This window comes from Salvia hispanica, chromosome 5 (genome assembly GCF_029641045.1).
Source record: "Salvia hispanica isolate PSC_SH4W2 chromosome 5, Shi_PSC_v1, whole genome shotgun sequence".
Lineage (NCBI taxonomy): Eukaryota > Viridiplantae > Streptophyta > Magnoliopsida > Lamiales > Lamiaceae > Salvia > Salvia hispanica.
Genome location: NC_142696.1, coordinates 36863750 through 36884183, shown reverse-complemented (window position 1 = coordinate 36884183; position 20434 = coordinate 36863750). Strand labels below are relative to the sequence as shown.

Below are 20434 nucleotides of genomic sequence, written 5' to 3'. Positions count from 1 at the left end.
TGGAACTGTTTGTGATAATCAATGTTTATGGTTATGTGTGCTGATTTTGAATATTTTGAAAATAAGCTAATAAATGATGGATTTTATAACTATAGTACTTTTGATGATGGTGATGTAATTGATAAGTGATTTATTTACTTTAATTTATATTCGTTTATTATAAGTATATACGTCAGAGGGTTTGGGGTGTGATTGCTTTATATTATGTTTTGAACATGTAGTTATGCAACTCATGTTAATCTATGCATATGGAGTACTTATGTTTGTCCATTACTAGTTACTATTTGGTTTTGCTTTAATCGCATTAAGGATCTGAAAAGACCAATTGGAATATGCATGTATGATCACTTTGCATTAAATTTTCATGCTAAACTCCATGATTTATTTGTTGTTGATTATATTTGCATATGTGCTTACTGATGGATATAATCACGAAAAATGTGGTGATTATCTCATTAGTCCTTTGTCGATATGGTTAATAATAAGATTGTTCGGTAATACACAACGTGATACTAGTATATTTGAATGCTCATTTGGTTTGTACACATTTGTTTGGTGTCATATGTGTTGCCCAAGTTGGAGATTGTTGAAAATTTAAGCTTCCGCGTGACTAATTTATTGTGTATGACTGACTATCTTTCGGGTGCCTAATTAAAGTGGTCCATTAGGGACTAAAATTTGGGCTAAAGTGTATTTAATTTGCTATGTAAATAAGTGTAGATTTTATAAGAGACTTTTCGATTTGTTGATGGACCAAATAAAAAATAAAATGTGTTATAGTTTACATTCCCTCTAAGTGGATCATTTATAATTGGCACAAGATTTTATGTAATGTTGTTTTGTAAGTAAAGTGGAGAGAATAAAGTAAGAGGCAAGGAAAAAGTAGAGAAGGTGTCGTTTTTATATTTAGAATGTGTCATTTAGAGTGAAACATCCCAAAAAGAAAAATATCTTGCTTAGAGTGGGACGGAGGGATTATAAATATAAGCTAGGTTATGGTCTCCAGATGTCGTAAGAACAATTCAATATCTCCGTATTCTCCCTAGGGACAATTGTGAAGAATGTTTCTAATAGTCTTTGGTTAATCATTAAAAACTTTGTAATTGTTCATTCAGTTATTCCATTCAGTTATTAAATTTATTCCATAAAAGGCTTTGATTTGTGTTCTATGAGTCCTTCCCTTAAAAATATATACTCTCCGTCCTAATTACACCATCTATCCCACAAGAAGCATTTTCTAATTTTGGAAAGTCTTTTCTGCTTAATGAGGTGTGACTCATTCTCCACTAACAATACTTTATTTATTTTTTCTCTCTACCTCTCTCTTACTTTACCAATTTTACATCAAAACTCGTGCTGAACCCTAAGACCATGTTTATCAGCAACCATCCAACCCAACCCAACCATTCACTTTTTCAATATTTAATTCATTTCTATCTCCTCCACATCATCAATATTCATCCAACCCAACCACACTATTATACATTTATTTTTATATCATTTTTTAAATAATAATATTATTACATGAATATATATTATTGCATAATAAAATTTATAAAAAAACACAATAAAATGACAAACTAAAAATTATAGAGACAAACTTAAAAAAACATAAATTACAATAATTGAAATACGAAATTGAAAATACATAATTGGTACTCATACATAAGATGAAAACTAGACATTCAATTGCCTGGAAACCCACGTTGTTCTCCAATATGCAGCAGTCTTGCCTAGTCTTCTTCGGTGGGCTTTCGCAAGTACTCATCGCCAAAGTTAGAAATTACACCTTCAACGAACTTGATGAGAGATTTGCGAATGAGTTGAGCGCTCATTCTCAAATATTCGTCGTGCAAGTCGGGCAACACCCTCATCGCTGCTGTACATTTCTGAATGGCAGACATACCAAGCCGACCAGTAGCATCACGCTTTTGCACAAAAAAGTTGTCGGTCTCGACGAGCTTGTTCATTATTTTTTCGAACAAAGGTTTTCGCATGCGATACCTTGTTCGAAAAAAATCTGGAGGATAGATTGGATCTTCAGCAAAGTACTGCTCAAAAATAGTATCATGACCCTCCTCACGTTTCCTTCCAATGTATCTCCTTCTAGCTCTAACCGTGTGGGTTGTAGGTTGTGAAGACAGGTTTGTTGGCCAAATAGTTATATCCTCGATTAGTTGATCGAGTTGCTGATTTTGTTCAAAAAAAATTTCTCCCCATTCATTGTCTTCAAGAAGATTGGAAGCTTCAAAATTAAAATTTGATGATATTTTTTAGGGAGAGTTGGCTCAATAATTGTGAGAGGGTTTGTGTGTAATTTTCGTGAAGCATATAGGTAAATATATAGAAGTTATTTGTTGAGCATATGCTTCCACTACTATCATTTATGAGCACATGGGTTTTCCTTGGATTCTACCATCACTTGTTAAAAAAAATGACTTGTAAATGTAGTCATAATTTGATTTTCGTGATCACATGAGTTTCTATTGGATTCCACCGCCACTTGTGATGGAGAATGACTTGTCATGTAGTCATACTTTGATTTTCGTGATCACAAGGGTTTCCATTGGATTTCACCACCACTTGTGATGGAGAATGGCTTGTCATGTAGTCATACTCTGATTTTCGTGATCACACGTGTTTCTATTGGATTCCACCACCACTTGTGAGTGAAAAATGACTTGTCATGTAGGCATACTTCCATTATTCTTGATCACATGAGTTTCTATTGGATTCCACCACCACTTGTGATGGAGAATGGCTTGTCATGTAGTCATACTTTGATTTTCATGATCATATGGGTTTCTATTGGATTTCACCACCACTTGTGAGTGGAAAATGACTTGTCATGTAGGCATACTTCCATTATTCGTGATCACATAAACTGGAAATTACAGAAGCAACAGAAATTAAAGGTTACATACTAAGCAACAGAATTGGAGATTACATACAAAGCAACAGAAAATAAAAGTTACATACTAATCAACGGAAATTGAAAATTACATACTAAACAACAGAAGTTGAAAGTTACATACTAATAAACATACATTGCAAACAGATAAACTACAATCACTTCCCAAACAATTATGCTATTAGAGCGCGTTTCAGATCTTCTTCTTCTGGAGTTAAGTCCCTTATAGCCATCAACGGAGTAAGGATAGCTGCCCTGATCTTCTGTTCCTGAATATCACATTCCCTTTCACGTGTGACTCTCATTTCACGCAGTGCTGCAGTGAAATCATTAGGAATTGTATATGATGGTGTTGCAACTTCTTTGCCTGTTCTTTTAGCCTTAACTTTAGCCTGATCTCTCCCAATAGGACGTTGCAATGTAGAAGAACGACTCTCTGGAGTGGAGTCGATTTGAGGTCCTCCTTCCTCACTAGTCCTCGACCTTTTTGAGCTCCCACGACTTTCTTCAAGACTATCTTCATCTGGCTGGAAACGCGTTGAATCAGTGCTATTCAATTTCAATTCCCACTTAGGATGTATCTCATCACCTCCTCAAAAACCTTATGGTGAGTAAACTTGTTCTTGCCATACAGTTGTTGAGCGGTTTTCTCAATGTCCTCTTTAGACTGGCCACTCGTAGCTCGATCATACGCATGTTTGTATGCACCAATCCACTTTGAGACATTTGCATTGATTCGTTTGTAGCGTTGTCTCAATGACTCCGTACTTCTTGGTTGGCCCATTGTTGGATTTTCTTTTCTTGTTTGCTCATACAGATCAGTAACATTCTGCCACAGATGCAAACTAGTTTGGTTGGTGCCAACAATTGCATTTGTGCTGAAGAAACACCAAGCAGACATTAATGCCATGTCTTCTTGCTCACTCCAACCATGTGGAGTGTTTGAAGCACTCATGTTGGTTTTTGATTTGTCTTTGCTTGACAATTGGTTTTGAACTGAGCACTGAAATTGATTAGAATTCGGAAAATCATCAAAGCTAGGGAAGTAATCTTGGGAAGGATCGAAATTTAGGGAATCGGAGAATATGTCATCATCCTCCATTTTTTTTTTCAAAATTAACTCCTATATGAAGGAGGAAATTACAATTGATGTCAAGAGGGCTCGAACTCAGCGCCCCATACATTGATGTCTAAGCTCCTGGCCGCTAGGACAAAGGCTCTGGACTCATCATCCTCCATAGTTAACAACAAAGGAAACAAAAAAATATGCAATTGTATCAAACAAGGAGGATTATAGGGGGAGAAAAGATGATTTTTTTTATGCAAAACTATAGCAAATGTGGTCTCTATTTATAGAGGAAGAAAAATTATGAATTTTGATACAATTTTTATTTTTTAATATAATATATTAAAGATATATAAATTTAAAAAAATATATATATACTATCAACCAATGAGATTGTGCCATTTGGCATAATCTTATTGGATGATGGAAGGAAAACCGCCTAGTTGGTGTTTGAGTTGGGAGAGACCGCGGTCGGTCGGGAGAGAGGCCTTTTATTCCATTTTTTCTTATTTTTTAAAATATAGGGTGAGGTGGCGGTCGACCACCCCACCGATAAACTTAGTCTAAGTTTATATTCTTTGGGGAATGAGAGAGTATCATTTTGGGATGTCTATTAAAAATAGATTCATTTTATTTTGATATATTTTTTTCTAATAAAATAAGTTTCATTCTCCATTAATAATACTCCAATAATTATTCTTTATATATCTCTTATACTTTATCAATTATACATTAAAATCCGTATCATATTAAATATTGCATATTTGTTTTTAGATGAAGAGAGTATTCCACTTCGAATGGAGCGAATGGAGTTTTTATTTGGAATATTCAAATGTAATTACGGAGTAGTGGCAAATAAAAAGAATAAATGCAATTAGTAAGAGAAGTACTCGCAGTAAACATGACAAACAAAAGAGGAAATGTTTAAAATACACAAAAACTCCTCTGTCCGTATATAAAGCAACCCTAAATCCCCTCATATCGCTGTTGCTATTCACTCTCAGCGCCGTCACAATTAGGGTTTCTGCGCCTCCCTCAGATTTCAACAACTATCTTCGACATACGCATATTGACAGTATACAGATATGGTGGACGAAGGAGTTAAATCACGGGATCCGATTTTCAGAGACATCCGTCGATACTATTGTGAGTACTGCGGGATTTGTAGATCCAAAAAAACCCTAATCGCTGCTCACATCCAATCTCAACACGCGGTACGTGTAGTTTTTTGTTTTAAATTTTTTAAGATTTGAAAATTTTGTGGGTGATTGAAACTGGAACTTCTGCAATTATTTTGTGGAGCTCTGGTTTGTAATTTTGGTCTGTTTTTGGGTATTGCAGGAGGAATTAAAGGAGAAGGAGCTGAATGAAGAAACTGATAACGGAGAGAAATTAAACAAGTGTGAAGAATGCGGTTTGAATTTCTCAAAACCTGCTCATCTTAAGCAGCATATGCAAAGCCATTCGCTCGAGGTAAATTTTACCTTGCTTTTCTAAATATCTCCACTTGTTACTAAAAAAATGGTATCTAAACTTATTCAGTATTGAGAATGGATCTATTATCTATTTATATTAAATAGTATGTTATAGTGATTGTAATTGATAACTATATAGATTTGCATCCTTATTATTGGAGTATTATGTTGTTTGAATGGAATCTTGGGGTGTTTTTCTCTGATTCATTTGCTTTTTTCTTGGAATATAAACGTACAGTATTTTGCAGATTGAAATTAGGCAGAAAAATGCAATGTTACATTGCTGGGTGTGAAGCATTGGATCCCAAAAAAAAGAACTCCAAAATGCGAGAGGCAACGAACCTTGATTGGATCAGTACCAGGTGGGTGACTGCCTGGGAAGCTCCATCAAGCGTGTGCCTCACTCACGCTTGCTATTCCTTGAGGTTTGAGGATTCTCTAGTTCATGTGATGGGATAAAGCACACATAGTTGCTGTAAAAAAAATTGTGCTCAATTTTTTTTACTGATAAGTGTGCTTTTACAGAGGCCATTCATATGTTCGGTGGATGACTGCGACTCTAGTTACAGAAGGAAGGACCACTTGAACAGACACATGCTTCAACATCAAGGGAAATTGTTTGAGTGCCCGGTTGAGAGCTGTAAACGGACGTTTACTCTACAGGGTAATATGACACGTCATGTGAAAGACTACCATTATGAATCTGCTCCTACAGACACTGAGCAACCTAAGGGATCTGACTCTGCAAAGTCTGATGAATATGAGGAGTCTCAAGAGAAATTGCTTGAATGTCCTGTTAAGGACTGTAAGCGGACTTTTAAATCTGAGGGTCACATGGCATGGCATGTGAAAGAGTTCCATGGCGAATCTGCTTGTGCTGATGTCAATCATCCTATGGAACATGTGTGTGCAGAGCCTCATTGTGGAAAAGTGTTTAGATATGCCTCCAAATTGTGTAAACACGAGGACTCTCATGGTGAGTTGCATTTAAGCTGTTTATTTGGTTTTATCTTTTCGCCATCATTATTAATCACTGCCAATATTTTTGGCATAATACAGTCATGTTGGATTCTTCGGAGGCTTACTGTGCTGAACCAGGCTGTATGAAATATTTCTCAAATGAGAGGTGCCTCAAGGAGCACATACAGTTGTGCCATCAATACGTTATGTGTGATGAATGTGGCACGAAACAGCTGAAGAAAAACATTAAACGTCACATGCGCATGCATAAATCAGAACTAAGTTCTACAGAAAGGATAAACTGTAGTGTCGAAGGATGCTCACTAACATTTTCGACTGTAAGTTTGGAACTTTGATGTCACAACTATCCATTCATCCAACTTGTCAGAGTTACTTATTTGACATGTTTATTTTTTTACAGACATCAAATCTCAACAAGCATATGAAGGCCGTACACTTGGAACTTAAACCATTTGCTTGCGGCATGCCTGGCTGTAACAAGAGATTTGCATTTAAACACGTGAGAGACAATCATGAAAAATCAGGGTGCCACGTCTATACTCCAGTGAGTGTGTTTTAACTCTCTGATCAATTACTCAGCCTTGGTGTGTGTGAATGCCAACATATCTGCAGCATCATATGAATCATGTCTGACATATGTGTTGTATTTTAAGGGGGGTGATTTTGAGGCATTTGATGAGCAATTCCGCTCGAGGCCAAGAGGTGGCCGAAAGAGGAATTATCCAGTTATTGAGACACTGATGCGGAAGAGGATCATTCCACCCAGTGAATCAGACCTTGATAGGAACGACGGAGGCGATTCCCCATCATGTCAATTCTCAAATTAACAAATCTATAGTTAGAGGTATATTTTGTACTATATATGTTAAGATGTACAGTAGTTACATGTAGCAGTGTATGTGCCACGATAAATATATTTTGGAATATTATGTCCGTTTTGCTAGGAGCTTCTGATTTGAGTTTGTATATCATTTTTATTTTCGAATTGATTATAGGAATTGTTTCTGTTGTGAGCTTATGTGTGTAACTTTTTCATTTGAACTTGAAATAAAAATACATGTTAACCTGTATCTCATATAATTAAGCCTCTGCTTAAAGGATCGGTTAGATATATTAAAAAACTTCACACAAAAATGCAAAACATTTCGAACCCAAGAAACGGAAAGAAGAGGAAAACAGTAACGAACAATCCACTATTCATAGCTCTTTTAATTCTCAGTTTTCCCTCTTTGTTCCCCTTCACATTGTTGTTACTTTTGCATGATAGTTATTTGCGATGTAATTTCCTCTCTTGAAAATATTAATCGATAAACAAATGAGATCGTGCATTTCACATGTGATGTGTTTAGCAAAATATTTCGAACTTAGGCAAGTTTAGAATTTGGTGCTTCATCCATCTTATTTTTCGAGCTTTTTTGTTGATGAATCTACCTAAAAAATTCCAACATTTCGAATAAAAAAGAATTTATATGGACATATGTTGTTCAAACAATAAACAATATACACTTTCCGGACTTGGAATTTCCAACTCGAGACTGAGCCAAGTCTTTGCGCTAGTGTATTTTATATTGAGGGAACTACAAAAATAGTCTCAGGACTATCTCGCCAATAAATTCTGGACTTTAAAAATATCTCTAGACAACCCTGGACTAAGCATTTATCTCAAAATTGGTCATTTTTCACTGTTTTCGTTTGAAAATACCCTTTTGAGGGTTTGGGCAATTTGGTCTATACACAATTTAACTTTTTAAGATGTCATCAGCATCATTAATGATTTCCAGGATGTCATTTGTTTGTCCCTTTTTCTCTCTCTTGTTTCCTTTAAAATAGAGACACCAACACACACACATCTCTCTTCTCTCTTCTTCTTCTTCCTCACGCTGCCCTCTTCAAAGCTCCGATTTGTTGATTTTGTTCTTCATGTCTTAGTTGTCCGCGAACTATTCAGCGAAAGGAGGAAGGAATGGTTGTAGGTGGCTCCGATTTGAATACGAAAAGTATATGTCGCCAAATAGCTATTTTGTGCGAATTGGCACGGTGGAGGAGAATTTGGTGAGGAGAGGGATTTTGAGGATTACACAGACCAAATGCTGCAATTTTGCCTTTAATTGCCGCCCTTTCACACACTTCACGCATACCTTCTCTCTCTATACATCTGTCTCTATATCTACGAAACCACAATTTTCTAATTTCTATCTGTATCTCTCTCTTCTTGTTCTTCTCGAAAGAAAACCCCTTTTTGAGTGCTCCGACTTACCATCTCTCTCTCTTGTTTCTCTCTCTGCATTGCTATTGCTACTTCTACTCAAAGTCCTCACCTTTTGTTATTTTATCCAGATAATGAAGTATAATGAAGATAGAGAGATATGGTTGTGTGCATTGATTGTGCGTCTATCTCTGAAAAATGATCCAGATTTACTAAACGAAAAACTGAACAAAACGATTATATGAAAGGAAAAACAATATGCAAACCAAAAGGTATAGATTACATTTATTTTAATGGCTTAAATTCTCATTATGACAGTCGAATTTATGGAAACCTTATAATTTGAGGGTTCTGATAAATGAAAATTAATTTTGGAGATCAAAGTGAGAGTCTCTCTGGTAGCATATATATACATTATATCTATACACTTAATCCACACTCACTCTCTCTCTCTGCAAAATTATTAATTAAATATATAAATGTACATGCAAATCATGGTGAATCATTAATGGTGATGCTGCCAAAAAGTTAAAATTGTGTATGGACCAAATTGCCCAAATGGTCAAAAGGGCATTTTTGGTTCGAAAATGGGCAAAATGATCAATTTTGAGATAAACGCTTAGTCCAGGATTGTCTGGGGATATTTTTAAAGTCCATTGTTCATTGGCGAGATAAATACATAGTCCAGGGACTATTTTTGTAGTTCACTCTTTTATATTTTGATCAGCCCTTATCAAAATTATATTCCCGTCGTCACTGTACAGAATACAAATGTTAGGCATAGGCTAAGATTCAAATATTACTAATAGATACTAATTAATGTTAAATATTTTGTTAACTACTACTACTATATAAATTTGAATTCTAATAGAGTCACCGAATTTCAAAGAGCATCTCCAATGCAAATAGGCCAGCCATAGGTCAACCACTCTCTCTCCCTACCATGTCAGCAGCACTAAAAATCCATCTGCCACATCAGATTTAGGCCAGCCATAGGCCAGCCGCAATAAAAATAATTCAAAATAGACTACATTTACGGAATTAAAATTACGATTAAATTACGGAATTAAATTTACGACACATATATGGGAAAATTCATTAATTGCATTAAAAAAAGGTAAATAGATAATTTTTTTTTACAGAATACAGAAAAAAAACTATCGGCGTGCAGTCCTCCGTGCCCACAACTCTTCAATTATATCCTTTTGGAGTTGGATATGAGCTTCCACTTGGCGCATGTCGGCAAATTCCTTGAGGCGGCCGGCTTCATCGAGAGGTACCCCACGTCGTACGCTAGGGGTGGCCGTTCCGTGGCTTGGACTAGCTTCATCGTCATTGGACCAACTAGTCAGTTGTACGCCTTCGTCTTCGACGATCATGTTGTGCAGGATAATGCAGGCGTACATTATTTGGGAAACGCATCTGAAATCTCACAAACGCGTTGGACCCTTAATTGCCGCCCATCGAGACTGGAGTACACCAAATGCGCGCTCCACGTCCTTGCGCGCCGACTCCCGTCGTTCCGCAAAGTAGGCCTTCCTTTCATCACTTGCGTGCCTGATCGTCTTCACAAAGACAGGCCACCTAGGGTATATCCCATCCGCCAAGTAGTAGCCCATATCATGCCGGTTGCCGTTGGCCACAAATGAGAGGGCTGGACCGACGCCCTGGCACTTCTCGTTGAAGAGGGGAGACGAGTTCAGGACGTTGAGGTCGTTGTTCGACCCGGCTACCCCAAAATAGGCATGCCAGATCCACAGTCGGTAATCAGCTACGGCCTCGAGGATCATCGTGGGATTCTTTGACTTGTAGCCGGTCGTGTAGGCCCCCTTTCAGGCAGTCGGACAGTTCTTCCACTCCCAATGTATACAATCTATGCTGCCTAACATCCCGGGGAACCCATGCTTCTCCCTGTGCATCTGCATCAAATTCTGACAATCTTCGGGAGTAGGACTTCGAAGGTACTGCTCACCGAAAATGTTTATCACGCCCTCACAGAAATACTTCATACATTCCAGGGCTGTCGACTCACAGATGTGGAGGTACTCATCCCACATGTCTGCCGCGCCTCTGTAGGCCAACTGCCTGATTGCCGCCGTGCACTTTTGAATAGGGGTGTGGCCGGTTCTGCCAACCGCATCGTGCCTGAAGCGGAAACACAGATATCGACGCTCCAAAGCGTCAACGATAAGCATAAACAACTCCCTGCGCATTCTAAAACGCCGCCGGAACATGTTTGCGGGAAACCGCGGGTTCTCTGAAAAGTAGTCGTCATACAGCCGCTGATGTGCAGCTACGTGATCCCGATCAATCACTGCTCGGCGGTGGATAACCCATGGAGGGCGAGGTATCGCCTGCTGTTCCACCCTACGCATGTACCGCTCCATCTCGCGGTTCATGTAGGCCTCCATAGCCTCGTTCATCCTCCGTTCGTACTCCTCAGCATCCCCACCACTACCACCACTGCTACCACCCGAGTTACTCATCGCTCGATGATGCTCTTGTACAGAAAGTTAGAGAGAGAGAAAACCCGTTAAAACAAGTGGTGCAAATGAAAATGAAACTAAAATCGCGTTTATATAGGTTTTTAAAAAAAAAAAATCAAAAATCGGCGCTGACCGATCGGGCCGCCACAATGGCGGCCAGCGCCACGCCACCGGCTAGCCCACGCCGAAAATTTTGCCGATTTGCCGCTCGCCTACTCCAATGGTTCGGCTAGCGGCGCGAATCGGCTAGCCGGCATTGGAGATGCTCTAAGTACCTGCCAAGCACAAACACACAATAATGCAGGTAGTGCGAGTAGCGGTATTACAAATTCGCATTCAATCATTAATTATTATTTTCCATTTTAAATAAAAACTATTGGAGCTGAGAGATTACAAAATATTCATAATTTCCCATGTCATGAATCCACGTTCTCAATCGCCAAAATTTCCAATTATTTTAGTATATATAGAAAGAGAGAGGTTGGGTGGCATGATTTACTGGAAAATGCTTGAAATTCGCTACATTGTTGGCAATCTTTGATGGATCACCAGCCTTCTGGACTGCTCTTTACAGAAATTCTTCCCAAGGTAAAGTTACGAAAACTTCCTTTTATTCATATCAACAACAGATACGAATAAAGGGATGTTCAAAATATTCCCATCTTTTTTCGCTAACTTTTCATTTAATTATATTTATTTAGTTTTCGATCAGCAATTGCTGAATTATTCCCAGTTTCTCGAGCAATTGATTCCTCTGCATTTTGAAATGGGCTGATTGGGATTTTTCTCTTGGTATTTGAGTTAGGCGTTAATTTGAATGCAGGAATTGCCTGATCGATTTTGATACCTCTAGCTTTCCTTTCCCTTCTATATTTTTGTTGAGGTAGAGAAGGGAAGGAGAGCGTAAATTTGAGGGAGAAAGGGAAAGGATTAGACTCCTTTTTTTTTGTGTTGGTGAGAACAAAATGACTGTTGTTTCCGGGGTTATCTCAAGGCAAGTGTTGCCAGCTTGTGACAACCTTTGCTTCTTCTGCCCCGCATTGCGTACGAGGTCCAGGCAGCCGGTCAAGAGGTACAAGCACTTGATATCGGATATTTTCCCCCGCTCTCAGGTGAGTTTTGTGAGTCATATGATGTGCATGAATCAATTTTGGGATGCAATGGTGTTGTATAGATGTGATTGATCAACTGATTGATCATGATTGGATTCGAATTGGTTTTCGAAAGAAAATGTGAGATGAAAATTTGGTTCGTGAAGAAGGATTCTATCTGTAACTAGTGGATATGATATGTGGATTTGAGCAACGCTTCTTCTAAGGTGACGTAACTCTGGAACCTTTTCTTCGGTTTGCTTTATAGGATGAAGAAGTGAATGAGAGGAAGATTGGGAAATTATGTGACTATGCTTCAAAAAATCCTTTACGCATTCCCAAGGTATTGATTTGGTTATGTAAGTTGCTGTCACTATAGTATACTCATATGGGAATCTTATCTTGTATTTTTTGAAAGTTATAGTATGTGGAGTTTGCTAATGGAATATTTTCTTTTCTCTTGCTGAAGCTAACTTACATATAGATATAGTTTGCGTCGAATCTCTAATCAATGGTTTTGTTTTATCTTGAAATGATAGATAGCAGACTCCCTCGAACAGAAATTCTACAAGGAATTAAGGAATGAAAACTACCGATTTGTGAAGATTGTTATGCTGATCTACCGGAAGTTATTGTTATCTTGCAAGGACCAAATGTATGCCCACTGCATTTTATTGCTTTGCCTTTGTAGTTTTCTTGTTGGCAATATTTAGTTTTTTGTGTCTACCTCGGGTATTTTCTAGACTTCGTCCATTTTGGGGAACCTCTATCAATAAAAAAACACCCATTTTTGTGGCAGGCCTTTGTTTGCAAATAGTCTATTGAGTGTCATGTTCGCCTTGCTGGATCAGACGAGCCAAGATGGAGTCTTAATTATCGGATGTGAATCTCTCTTTGATTTTGTAAACAACCAGGTTGGTACTGTTGTTTGGTTCTTAGTTTTTGCATAAGCCTCTGCATAACTCCTTGAATTTTGTTTCATTTATTGAATAAGGCTGACTCTACTTACTCTTGCGTGCTTTCCAGAAAGATGGAACATATATGTTTAATCTCGAAGGACTAATTCCAAAGCTCTGCCACGTAGCTCAAGAAGTGGGAGATGATGAGGGGACAGAACATTTACGAGCATCTGGGCTGCAAGCTCTATCTGCTATGGTTTGTGTTTGGAATTCATTACTTGTCGGATGTATTTGAGTTGAATTTGGCGTGAACCTGTATGGTCCTAAAATTTCTAGTTTGTTTATACTAATATTCTTTTTAACTTCGCTGCATCCATTGATTGTTTCTTGAAAGCTTAATGATGGCCAGTTTAAATCTCTTACATGTATTTCTCAGGGATCAGGTCTTTATTGTTTCTCCTATATTTTCAATTGGATTTATCCGGCTCATCTACTTTTGCATTTGTCTTCTACAGGTTTGGTTCATGGGCGAAAACTCACATATTTCAGTTGAATTTGATAATGTAAGCTTATCCGTATCCCCTCATTTGATGCTGCATATTACATCTGCCATCGTAGCATTCTACTCTTGGCTGAAGCAGTATCACTTTTAAGTTTTTAACTGTCCAGTTCTTCAGATTGTTTCAGTAGTCTTGGAGAATTACAAAGGTCAAAGTAAGGAGTGCAGTGGTTCTGAGCAAAATGGTTTGGTGCAAGAAGCCAATAAAGCCGAGGGATATGTCTCTACTTCTGAAGCTTCAACAAAGGTTCCTTCTTGGAGAATCATTATAAATGAAAAAGGACAACTTAACGTGGCTGCGTAATCTCTTGGATCATTTTCTTTTTTTCTTTCTTTTTATTTGCTTATTATTATTAGCAGCTGAGCATGTGTGTAAACTGTATCTTGATTTACACAGAGAGGTTGCCAAAAGCCCGCAGTTTTGGTCTAGGGTGTGCCTTCAAAATATGGCCAATCTCGGGAAAGAAGCAACCACCATGCGTCGTGTTCTAGAGTCTTTGTTTCGGTATTTTGATAGCGGAAATCTGTGGCCCGTCCAAGGCGGGATTGCTTTTCCTGTTCTCAAAGACATGCAGCTTCTGATGGATGATTCTGGTCAGGTTTATAGGGAACTTTTCTCCCTACGGATATCTGTTTTCGTTTTGTCTGCTTGATTAAACTGATTACAATGCTCGGACTTATTATCTTATTCCTTTGCTTGTGCAGGGAGCACACATCTTTTGCTATCGATATTAGTCAAGCATCTTGACCATAAAAACGTCCTCAAGCAGCCCGATATGCAGCTCGACGTAGTTGAGGTTGTCACTGCTCTTGCTCGACTGACAAAGAAGCAGTCATCTGTACCTATAGTCAGTGCTGTAAGTGACATGATGAGGCATTTACGGAAGAGTATACATTATTCACTTGATGATGCAAATCTCGGAGATAAAGTTATCAAGTGGAACCAGAGATTTCATCAAGTCGTTGATGAATGTCTCACCGAATTGACATCAAAGGTTGCCTATCCTACCTTTGTCGTGGATTTATAATAGACAAAAAATGAAGAATAATACTTATGGTTGCACTTGTTAATAGGTCGGAGATGCTGGTCAAATCCTCGATGTAATGGCTTCTATGCTAGAGAACATCTCGAGCATTACTGTAATAGCGAGAACGACTATTTCTGCTGTCTATCGAACCGCTCAGATTATAGCATCTTTACCAAATGTATTGTACAAAAACAAGGCAAGGCCCTATAGATCTCTCTCTCTCTCTCTCTCTCTCTCCCTCTCCCTCCCTCCCTCGTCCCTCTCTCTCCTCCAAAAGCTTTTAATTGACCATTTTTCTATCATTAGGCTTTCCCAGAAACTTTGTTTCATCAGCTACTTCCAGCTATGCTCCATCCCGATCACCAGACGCGAATTGGAGCTCATCAGGTCTTCGCTGTTGTACTTGTGCCGTCGTCTGTCTGTCCTCAGCCATCTTCTGATTCCTCTAAGGTTGACCTCTCGAGGTCGCTATCGAGAACTGTCTCCGTGTTTTCTTCGTCTGCTGCATTGTTCCAGAAGTTGCAAAACCAAATGACTCCTTCCAGGGAGAATTACACAGAGTTAAACGGAAGCGAGCAAGGTGGAGTAATGAATAGAATTAAATCGACATATAGCCGGGTATATAGCTTGAGAAGCTCACCGGCACAAGATGGTGATAATGGAAACAACTCGACTAAAGAAGCGGTAGGTCTTCCATTTTGTTATTTAGTATCGCTTCTAAATGTCTAGGTTTGGACTGTCATCAATTAATACTTTAATTCAGATTCTATACAATTATTGCCTATACGTTTATCTCGTTTTCTGTTTCAGGATGCGGTTCGTCTTAGACTGAGCAGCCACCAAATAACACTCTTGCTTTCATCAATTTGGGCACAATCTATATCTCCTGAAAACATGCCTGAAAACTATGAAGCTATTGCTCACACATACAGCTTGATTTTGTTGTTTTCTCGAGCTAAGGTAAATACTTTTATCATTTTCTTGATGGACACATTACTATTATATTTTGGTGTTTTGAATTGAAGTAGAATATTATCTTTACAAGAGAAAGTATGTATTTGTGCCAAATGATCACAATGAGTACATATTTTATCACAATAAAATTGAGTTTCCTGTTCCATAAGATTAACAACTTCTCCTTCTGCATGATTTGTTTGTTAATGGCTAATGTCTTTATGTTTCATCGCAGACCTCTTATCGTGATGCTCTAATTCATAGTTTCCAACTTGCTTTTACATTGAGGGCCGTTTCTCTACAAGGAGGTACTCCTACTAAGCAATGTTCAGATTCAAATTTCAGACATGAATTTGTATAAATATTGCTCGCGAAATGTTTATTTTTCACATTGACTCTATATTTGCAACCGACTATCATTCCACTACTATTAGCAAAGGCCAGTTCCAAATAAATATATTCGATTTCAGGCACTCTTCCAGCATCACGTCGGAGATCACTGTATGTGCTGTCGTCTTCCATGATTATCTTCTCAGCGAAGGTCTATAACATTCTTCCCCTCATCCCAGTTGTCAAGGCTGCAATCTCCGATAAAGTGGTATGGCAATCGTCTCCAGATCTCATTAACAGAGTTTTCTTATGTGGTGTCTATACTGTAAAAGTCCACATTCAAATTCGATCTTTTTTTCATTTTGTATCAGGTTGATCCATTTTTGTGTTTAGTTGAAGATTCAAAGCTGCAGATAAGTGATGCCGGATTAGAAAAACAAAATGTCTATGGATCGAAAGAAGACAACACCGCCGCTGTAAGGTGTCTTTCAGAAATCAAGATCAGTGGCGAGCTAACTAAACAATCCCTGGTTTCTGTTATTGTTAGAAATCTAGAGAACGTACTCGAGGTAACCTTGTTGTCTGATTGTGAAAGGGCTTTGTCGTTCTTGACGTTTTCGTCTCTGATGCTGTTTGCCTGCAGTACGAGGAGGCTACCATAGCGGAGCAGCTGGTCCAGAATTTCGTGCCGGATGAAATGTGTTCGCTTGGCAGCGGCCAAATGTACAATGACAATGCGGAACATGGACGCGAGAGCAACGTTAAGGTAAAACTACTTCTGTCAGAATTCTCACGTTTTTCGTTGTCTCTGGCAGCTAACCGCCCTCCTACGTGCAGGGCATCTCGGGTTTTGGAATGGACGACGATGGTCATCATGATCCCAACGAAAGCAACGGTCCACCCAATTCGAAGCTGACTGTTGAGTTACCCAATCTTCTCAGTGTCGATCAACTTCTGCAATCCGTAAGTTTGCTGGCTGCTGAGCCGTGCGTCTCATTTAGAAACCATGGATGCATTTTGAGTCGTGCCTGTTGCTTTGCAGATTTTGGAGACGGCGCACCATGTGGGAAGAATGTCCGTGAGCACGGGTTCTGAGACATCATACAGAGACGTGGCTAAACATTGCGAGTCTCTTCAGCAGGGAAAGCAACAGAAGATGACTTTGTTGACCATAGCTTCGAAAAATGCTGCAGCTGGAGCTGCTGCTACCGGAGGAGACAAATCACACACCGGTGTCTCCAAGGTACGTCTCTACGTCATACCCTAACGAAAACATGTCCGTATTACCCCAACTAGGGGCGTTAGTGAGTCAAGTCGAGCGAGTAGGGGTTGATTGCTCGAAAACACATTAGCCTTTCACCGGTCTGTCTTCCCTTCTGATATCGTCTTTACTGGAAATTTGCAGGGTGAAAATGGTAACAAGATATTGGGCGGACCTCCGGTGCTATGCGCGACTGAGTATCAGAACAATCCCGTCTCGTTCCGGCTACCATCTTCGAGCCCTTACGACAACTTCTTGAAAGCCGCCGGATGTTGATAAGCCAGAAACAAACTTAGGGTTCTATGACCAAAACGGGCTTAGTGAAACACGCGATGCAGCAACGTATCTTCGATCGCATTGCTTTCAATGAGACGACTACGATCGGCTTGACCGGAGATCGGCATAATGGTGGCACAGGAGTGTGAAGATCGATGGCCTCTTTCTCACAAAAGTGTGGATATTTAGCAAGATCATGTGATGTGTGAGGCTTTACTAGTTTTTTGTCCTATAGTTTAGACCCTTCTCATGTACAAAATCAAAGCTCATTTTTTCCTTTAGAATCTTTCACTATTATTTTTTTCATTTATTGTGACGAGAAAGTATATATCTATTCATTTTTTTTCTATACATTGTGTTATAACTAGTGCAAATGCGAAGAAGAAAAAAGTGCTGCAATATTTTTGGTGTAATTTACCGTCCATTGCATACATGTTTGAATTAGATAGCGCAATCTTATTATTTTGTTGCATGAGAAAAATCTATTTTCATAAAATATGTGAAATGGTTTGTAAATTTGAAACTTGTAAAAGTAAATTTAGTATTTGGATCATAAGACCATCAATAACTGTAGTAGTATAATTTACAAAAGCGAAAGGATGATGTAATAAAACTCAATTTTATTGCATAATCACCCGGAGGTTATTTTTAGATAATATGAAGGTCATTCTAAATATGTTTTAGGCCATGATAGTAAGTATGATATAAAATGATCTAAAAATGACATTCATATTTTTTAAATTCAGATTTTATAAAATGACCTATAACAAACTAAAAATGACCTAAAACAAGCCATCAATGTCTTACAATGATCTAAAACAAACTAACAATGACGAGTTCAATAGTTCGGCTCTAAAAATTAGTTTGACATTGATTGTAACCCAAATAGTATATATTTAAGTATATAAAATAGTATGTACTTCTTGTTTTATGAGTATCTTATACTCCATAATATTACTCCTATATTACTCCTATAATAGGTCATTTCAAAATTCTAATACATCGTGAAACGTTGTCGTTTGGGTTTCCCTAATTCCTCTAGGGATATATATATGGAATGATTTAAGTCAAAAATCGGTTCCTCATTTTCCAATCCCACCTCAAAGATTTACGTCTCCGCAAATCTGCCGAGTTTCTCGCGTAAGATCTCTCTCCTGTGGCCGCGGTCGTTCATTTCTTTCTCTTTTTTTTTGTGAATAATCTTGATCCAGAAATTAGGTTTTTAATGAAATTTTTTTGTTACTGAGATTTCGGTGTTTGCATCTTGCTTCAATTTGATTATTTTATAGTATGTTGTAGTAAGATTTATGAACTTAGAGCTGGTTTATGATAATTTTGATTGAGATTAGGGTTTTGTGTGCTGGATTGGGGTATCGCTATTGTTTTCTCGTATTGTATGGTAATACCAGGGACGGGTTATTGGCTTTAGGGAAATAGCTGCTAATAATATGGCCAATTTGTGTGAAGAAAAAGACTGCCTGATGTGTTTCAATTCGAATTTCCCACTAGATTTGCTAATTTTCAAGAATTGGGAATATTTGTATGCTCTGATTCAACTTATGAAGATGGAAAGTCATTGAAATGTTCCTACTTTCCAACTGTTTATACAGAATGGAGAGTTTCTAGAGTTCATGCCTCATGGATGGGTAGCTATGTCGTCGTTTAGACGCATGTTTTCCCTACACGTCCACTGTGAATATTACGTAGTAGACACGTTTCTCTATAATTTCTTCAACTTTGTACTAGATATTTTGGACTCTGAATTAGTGTTTTGTACTAGATATTTTCCCTACAGCATGTATCTTGTAAGCTTGGTTGAGTTTCAATTCAAAACACAATAATTCAAAGAAGTATTTCTGATCACTGGCTTATGATCATGTGTAAGTCTGTTTTACCGAGAAAGTCTATGGCCCTATAAAAATTTCAGGCCATCTAGAAAACATAAAATGGTTTCCAACTCAAATCTTCTATCCGCGTTCTTGTCTGAGGGTTTATGTGGGTTGGTTGCTTCAGAAATGAGCATCTAATCTCTTGTTACATATTTGTTTTATTATGTAAGCCATTTAGGTTTTTAGATTTGTAACATCAACTTTGATGATTTTGAGTTCATGTTCATCTAGAATGCACGCAGTTGAAATTCTCCCTTCAATTCATTTATGTCAATCTTCATATAGCTTCAACTATATATTCATTTTAGTATAAATTATACATCTTCTTACATAATGTAACTTGCAGCTTTGGGAGTTGAAAATGTCAGGCAAAGCTATCTTTTCTGCTTTTGTTGGATCCCTTGGTATTGCATATGTGTGTGACTATTTGATTTCTGACAAGAAGATTTTTGGAGGTATGTACTTCAGTTTTAATTCAGTTCTTCGTAACTGTCTCTGGTGGTTCAATAACGAACGGCGTTTCGACCTTAGGTAGTACTCCTTCAACAGTTTCGAACAAAGAATGGGAGCTGGCAACTGAAAAAAAGTTTAGAGCGTGGCCGCGAACTGCCGGTCCCCCAGTGGTGATGAACCCCATCAGCAGCCAGAACTTCATCGTCAAAGCCTCCCTCAACGAGTAAATGCAGTCCTTTCTCTGTGCACCCATGATTTAGACCTCTTGTGCTTAAACATGACATAATACAATTTGCAGAGTGAATCTCGTGTTGGAATTCTGCTAATTGGTTGAGTGTAGATCTCTCCACTTTATTCTGTTGAGTTTTTTCAAATAAGTTCTGTATGCTTGACATATTTTTGGAATTTGTCTCACCATTGAAAGAGATGGTTATGATTATTTGATCATTGATCATGCTTTTGAGGCAGGTGATTTCAAATACTCTTAGCACTGTGGTTTAACTACGACTATTATTTGCAAACTTGCACAAGCAATTATATTTTAGTTATACTAGTTTTAAAACAATTGG

The 20434-nt window shown here is 38.1% G+C and overlaps 5 protein-coding genes across 5 annotated transcripts; 3 read left to right on the top strand and 2 right to left on the bottom strand.

Moving 5' to 3' along the window:
* Positions 1–3084: 3084 nt before the first annotated feature.
* On the bottom strand, positions 3085–4013 carry LOC148926757 (uncharacterized). Its single transcript, XM_089059241.1, has 2 exons — positions 3501–4013; positions 3085–3438 (listed from the first exon to the last, which is right to left on the bottom strand). The coding sequence occupies exons 1-2, from the start codon at positions 4011–4013 to the stop codon at positions 3085–3087; spliced, it is 867 nt and encodes a 288-aa protein (XP_088915367.1).
* An 884-nt stretch (positions 4014–4897) lies between these two features.
* LOC125191092 (transcription factor IIIA-like) lies at positions 4898–7446 on the top strand. The gene is made up of 6 exons (XM_048088551.2): positions 4898–5191; positions 5319–5450; positions 5978–6428; positions 6512–6750; positions 6834–6977; positions 7087–7446. Exons 1-6 carry the CDS (start codon positions 5063–5065, stop codon positions 7258–7260), a joined length of 1269 nt encoding a protein of 422 aa, XP_047944508.1. The 5' UTR covers positions 4898–5062; the 3' UTR covers positions 7261–7446.
* Positions 7447–9725: 2279 nt separating this feature from the next.
* Positions 9726–11712, bottom strand: LOC148926756 (uncharacterized). The gene is made up of 2 exons (XM_089058521.1): positions 11625–11712; positions 9726–11400 (listed from the first exon to the last, which is right to left on the bottom strand). The coding sequence occupies exon 2, from the start codon at positions 11123–11125 to the stop codon at positions 10472–10474; it is 654 nt and encodes a 217-aa protein (XP_088914647.1). The 5' UTR covers positions 11126–11400; positions 11625–11712; the 3' UTR covers positions 9726–10471.
* Positions 11713–12090: 378 nt separating this feature from the next.
* On the top strand, positions 12091–17872 carry LOC125186737 (protein SEMI-ROLLED LEAF 2-like). Its single transcript, XM_048083181.2, has 19 exons — positions 12091–12237; positions 12485–12559; positions 12756–12871; positions 13016–13130; positions 13243–13371; positions 13631–13678; positions 13793–13974; positions 14072–14268; positions 14380–14669; positions 14749–14898; positions 15009–15386; positions 15513–15662; positions 15892–15964; positions 16127–16254; positions 16358–16555; positions 16630–16752; positions 16824–16949; positions 17029–17229; positions 17392–17872. Exons 1-19 carry the CDS (start codon positions 12091–12093, stop codon positions 17521–17523), a joined length of 2958 nt encoding a protein of 985 aa, XP_047939138.1. The 3' UTR covers positions 17524–17872.
* A 653-nt stretch (positions 17873–18525) lies between these two features.
* LOC125189165 (uncharacterized) lies at positions 18526–20312 on the top strand. The gene is made up of 3 exons (XM_048086415.2): positions 18526–18663; positions 19759–19867; positions 19944–20312. Exons 2-3 carry the CDS (start codon positions 19774–19776, stop codon positions 20090–20092), a joined length of 243 nt encoding a protein of 80 aa, XP_047942372.2. The 5' UTR covers positions 18526–18663; positions 19759–19773; the 3' UTR covers positions 20093–20312.
* Positions 20313–20434: the final 122 nt, after the last annotated feature.

Excerpts from the sequence above, each read along its gene's own strand:
- LOC148926756 (XM_089058521.1), bottom strand. The coding sequence starts at position 11,125 with ATGAGTAACTCGGGTGGTAGCAGTGGTGGTAGTGGTGGGGATGCTGAG.
- LOC125189165 (XM_048086415.2), top strand. The coding sequence starts at position 19,774 with ATGTCAGGCAAAGCTATCTTTTCTGCTTTTGTTGGATCCCTTGGTATT. Across the intron at positions 19,868-19,943 it reads TGACAAGAAGATTTTTGGAG|GTAGTACTCCTTCAACAGTT; the intron begins GTATGTACTTCA and ends TTTCGACCTTAG.
- LOC148926757 (XM_089059241.1), bottom strand. The coding sequence starts at position 4,013 with ATGGAGGATGATGACATATTCTCCGATTCCCTAAATTTCGATCCTTCC. Across the intron at positions 3,439-3,500 it reads ACCATAAGGTTTTTGAGGAG|CCAGATGAAGATAGTCTTGA; the intron begins GTGATGAGATAC and ends ACGCGTTTCCAG.
- LOC125191092 (XM_048088551.2), top strand. The coding sequence starts at position 5,063 with ATGGTGGACGAAGGAGTTAAATCACGGGATCCGATTTTCAGAGACATC. Across the intron at positions 5,192-5,318 it reads ACATCCAATCTCAACACGCG|GAGGAATTAAAGGAGAAGGA; the intron begins GTACGTGTAGTT and ends TGGGTATTGCAG. Across the intron at positions 6,751-6,833 it reads GCTCACTAACATTTTCGACT|ACATCAAATCTCAACAAGCA; the intron begins GTAAGTTTGGAA and ends ATTTTTTTACAG.
- LOC125186737 (XM_048083181.2), top strand. The coding sequence starts at position 12,091 with ATGACTGTTGTTTCCGGGGTTATCTCAAGGCAAGTGTTGCCAGCTTGT. Across the intron at positions 12,560-12,755 it reads ATCCTTTACGCATTCCCAAG|ATAGCAGACTCCCTCGAACA; the intron begins GTATTGATTTGG and ends TTGAAATGATAG. Across the intron at positions 13,975-14,071 it reads GGACAACTTAACGTGGCTGC|AGAGGTTGCCAAAAGCCCGC; the intron begins GTAATCTCTTGG and ends TGATTTACACAG.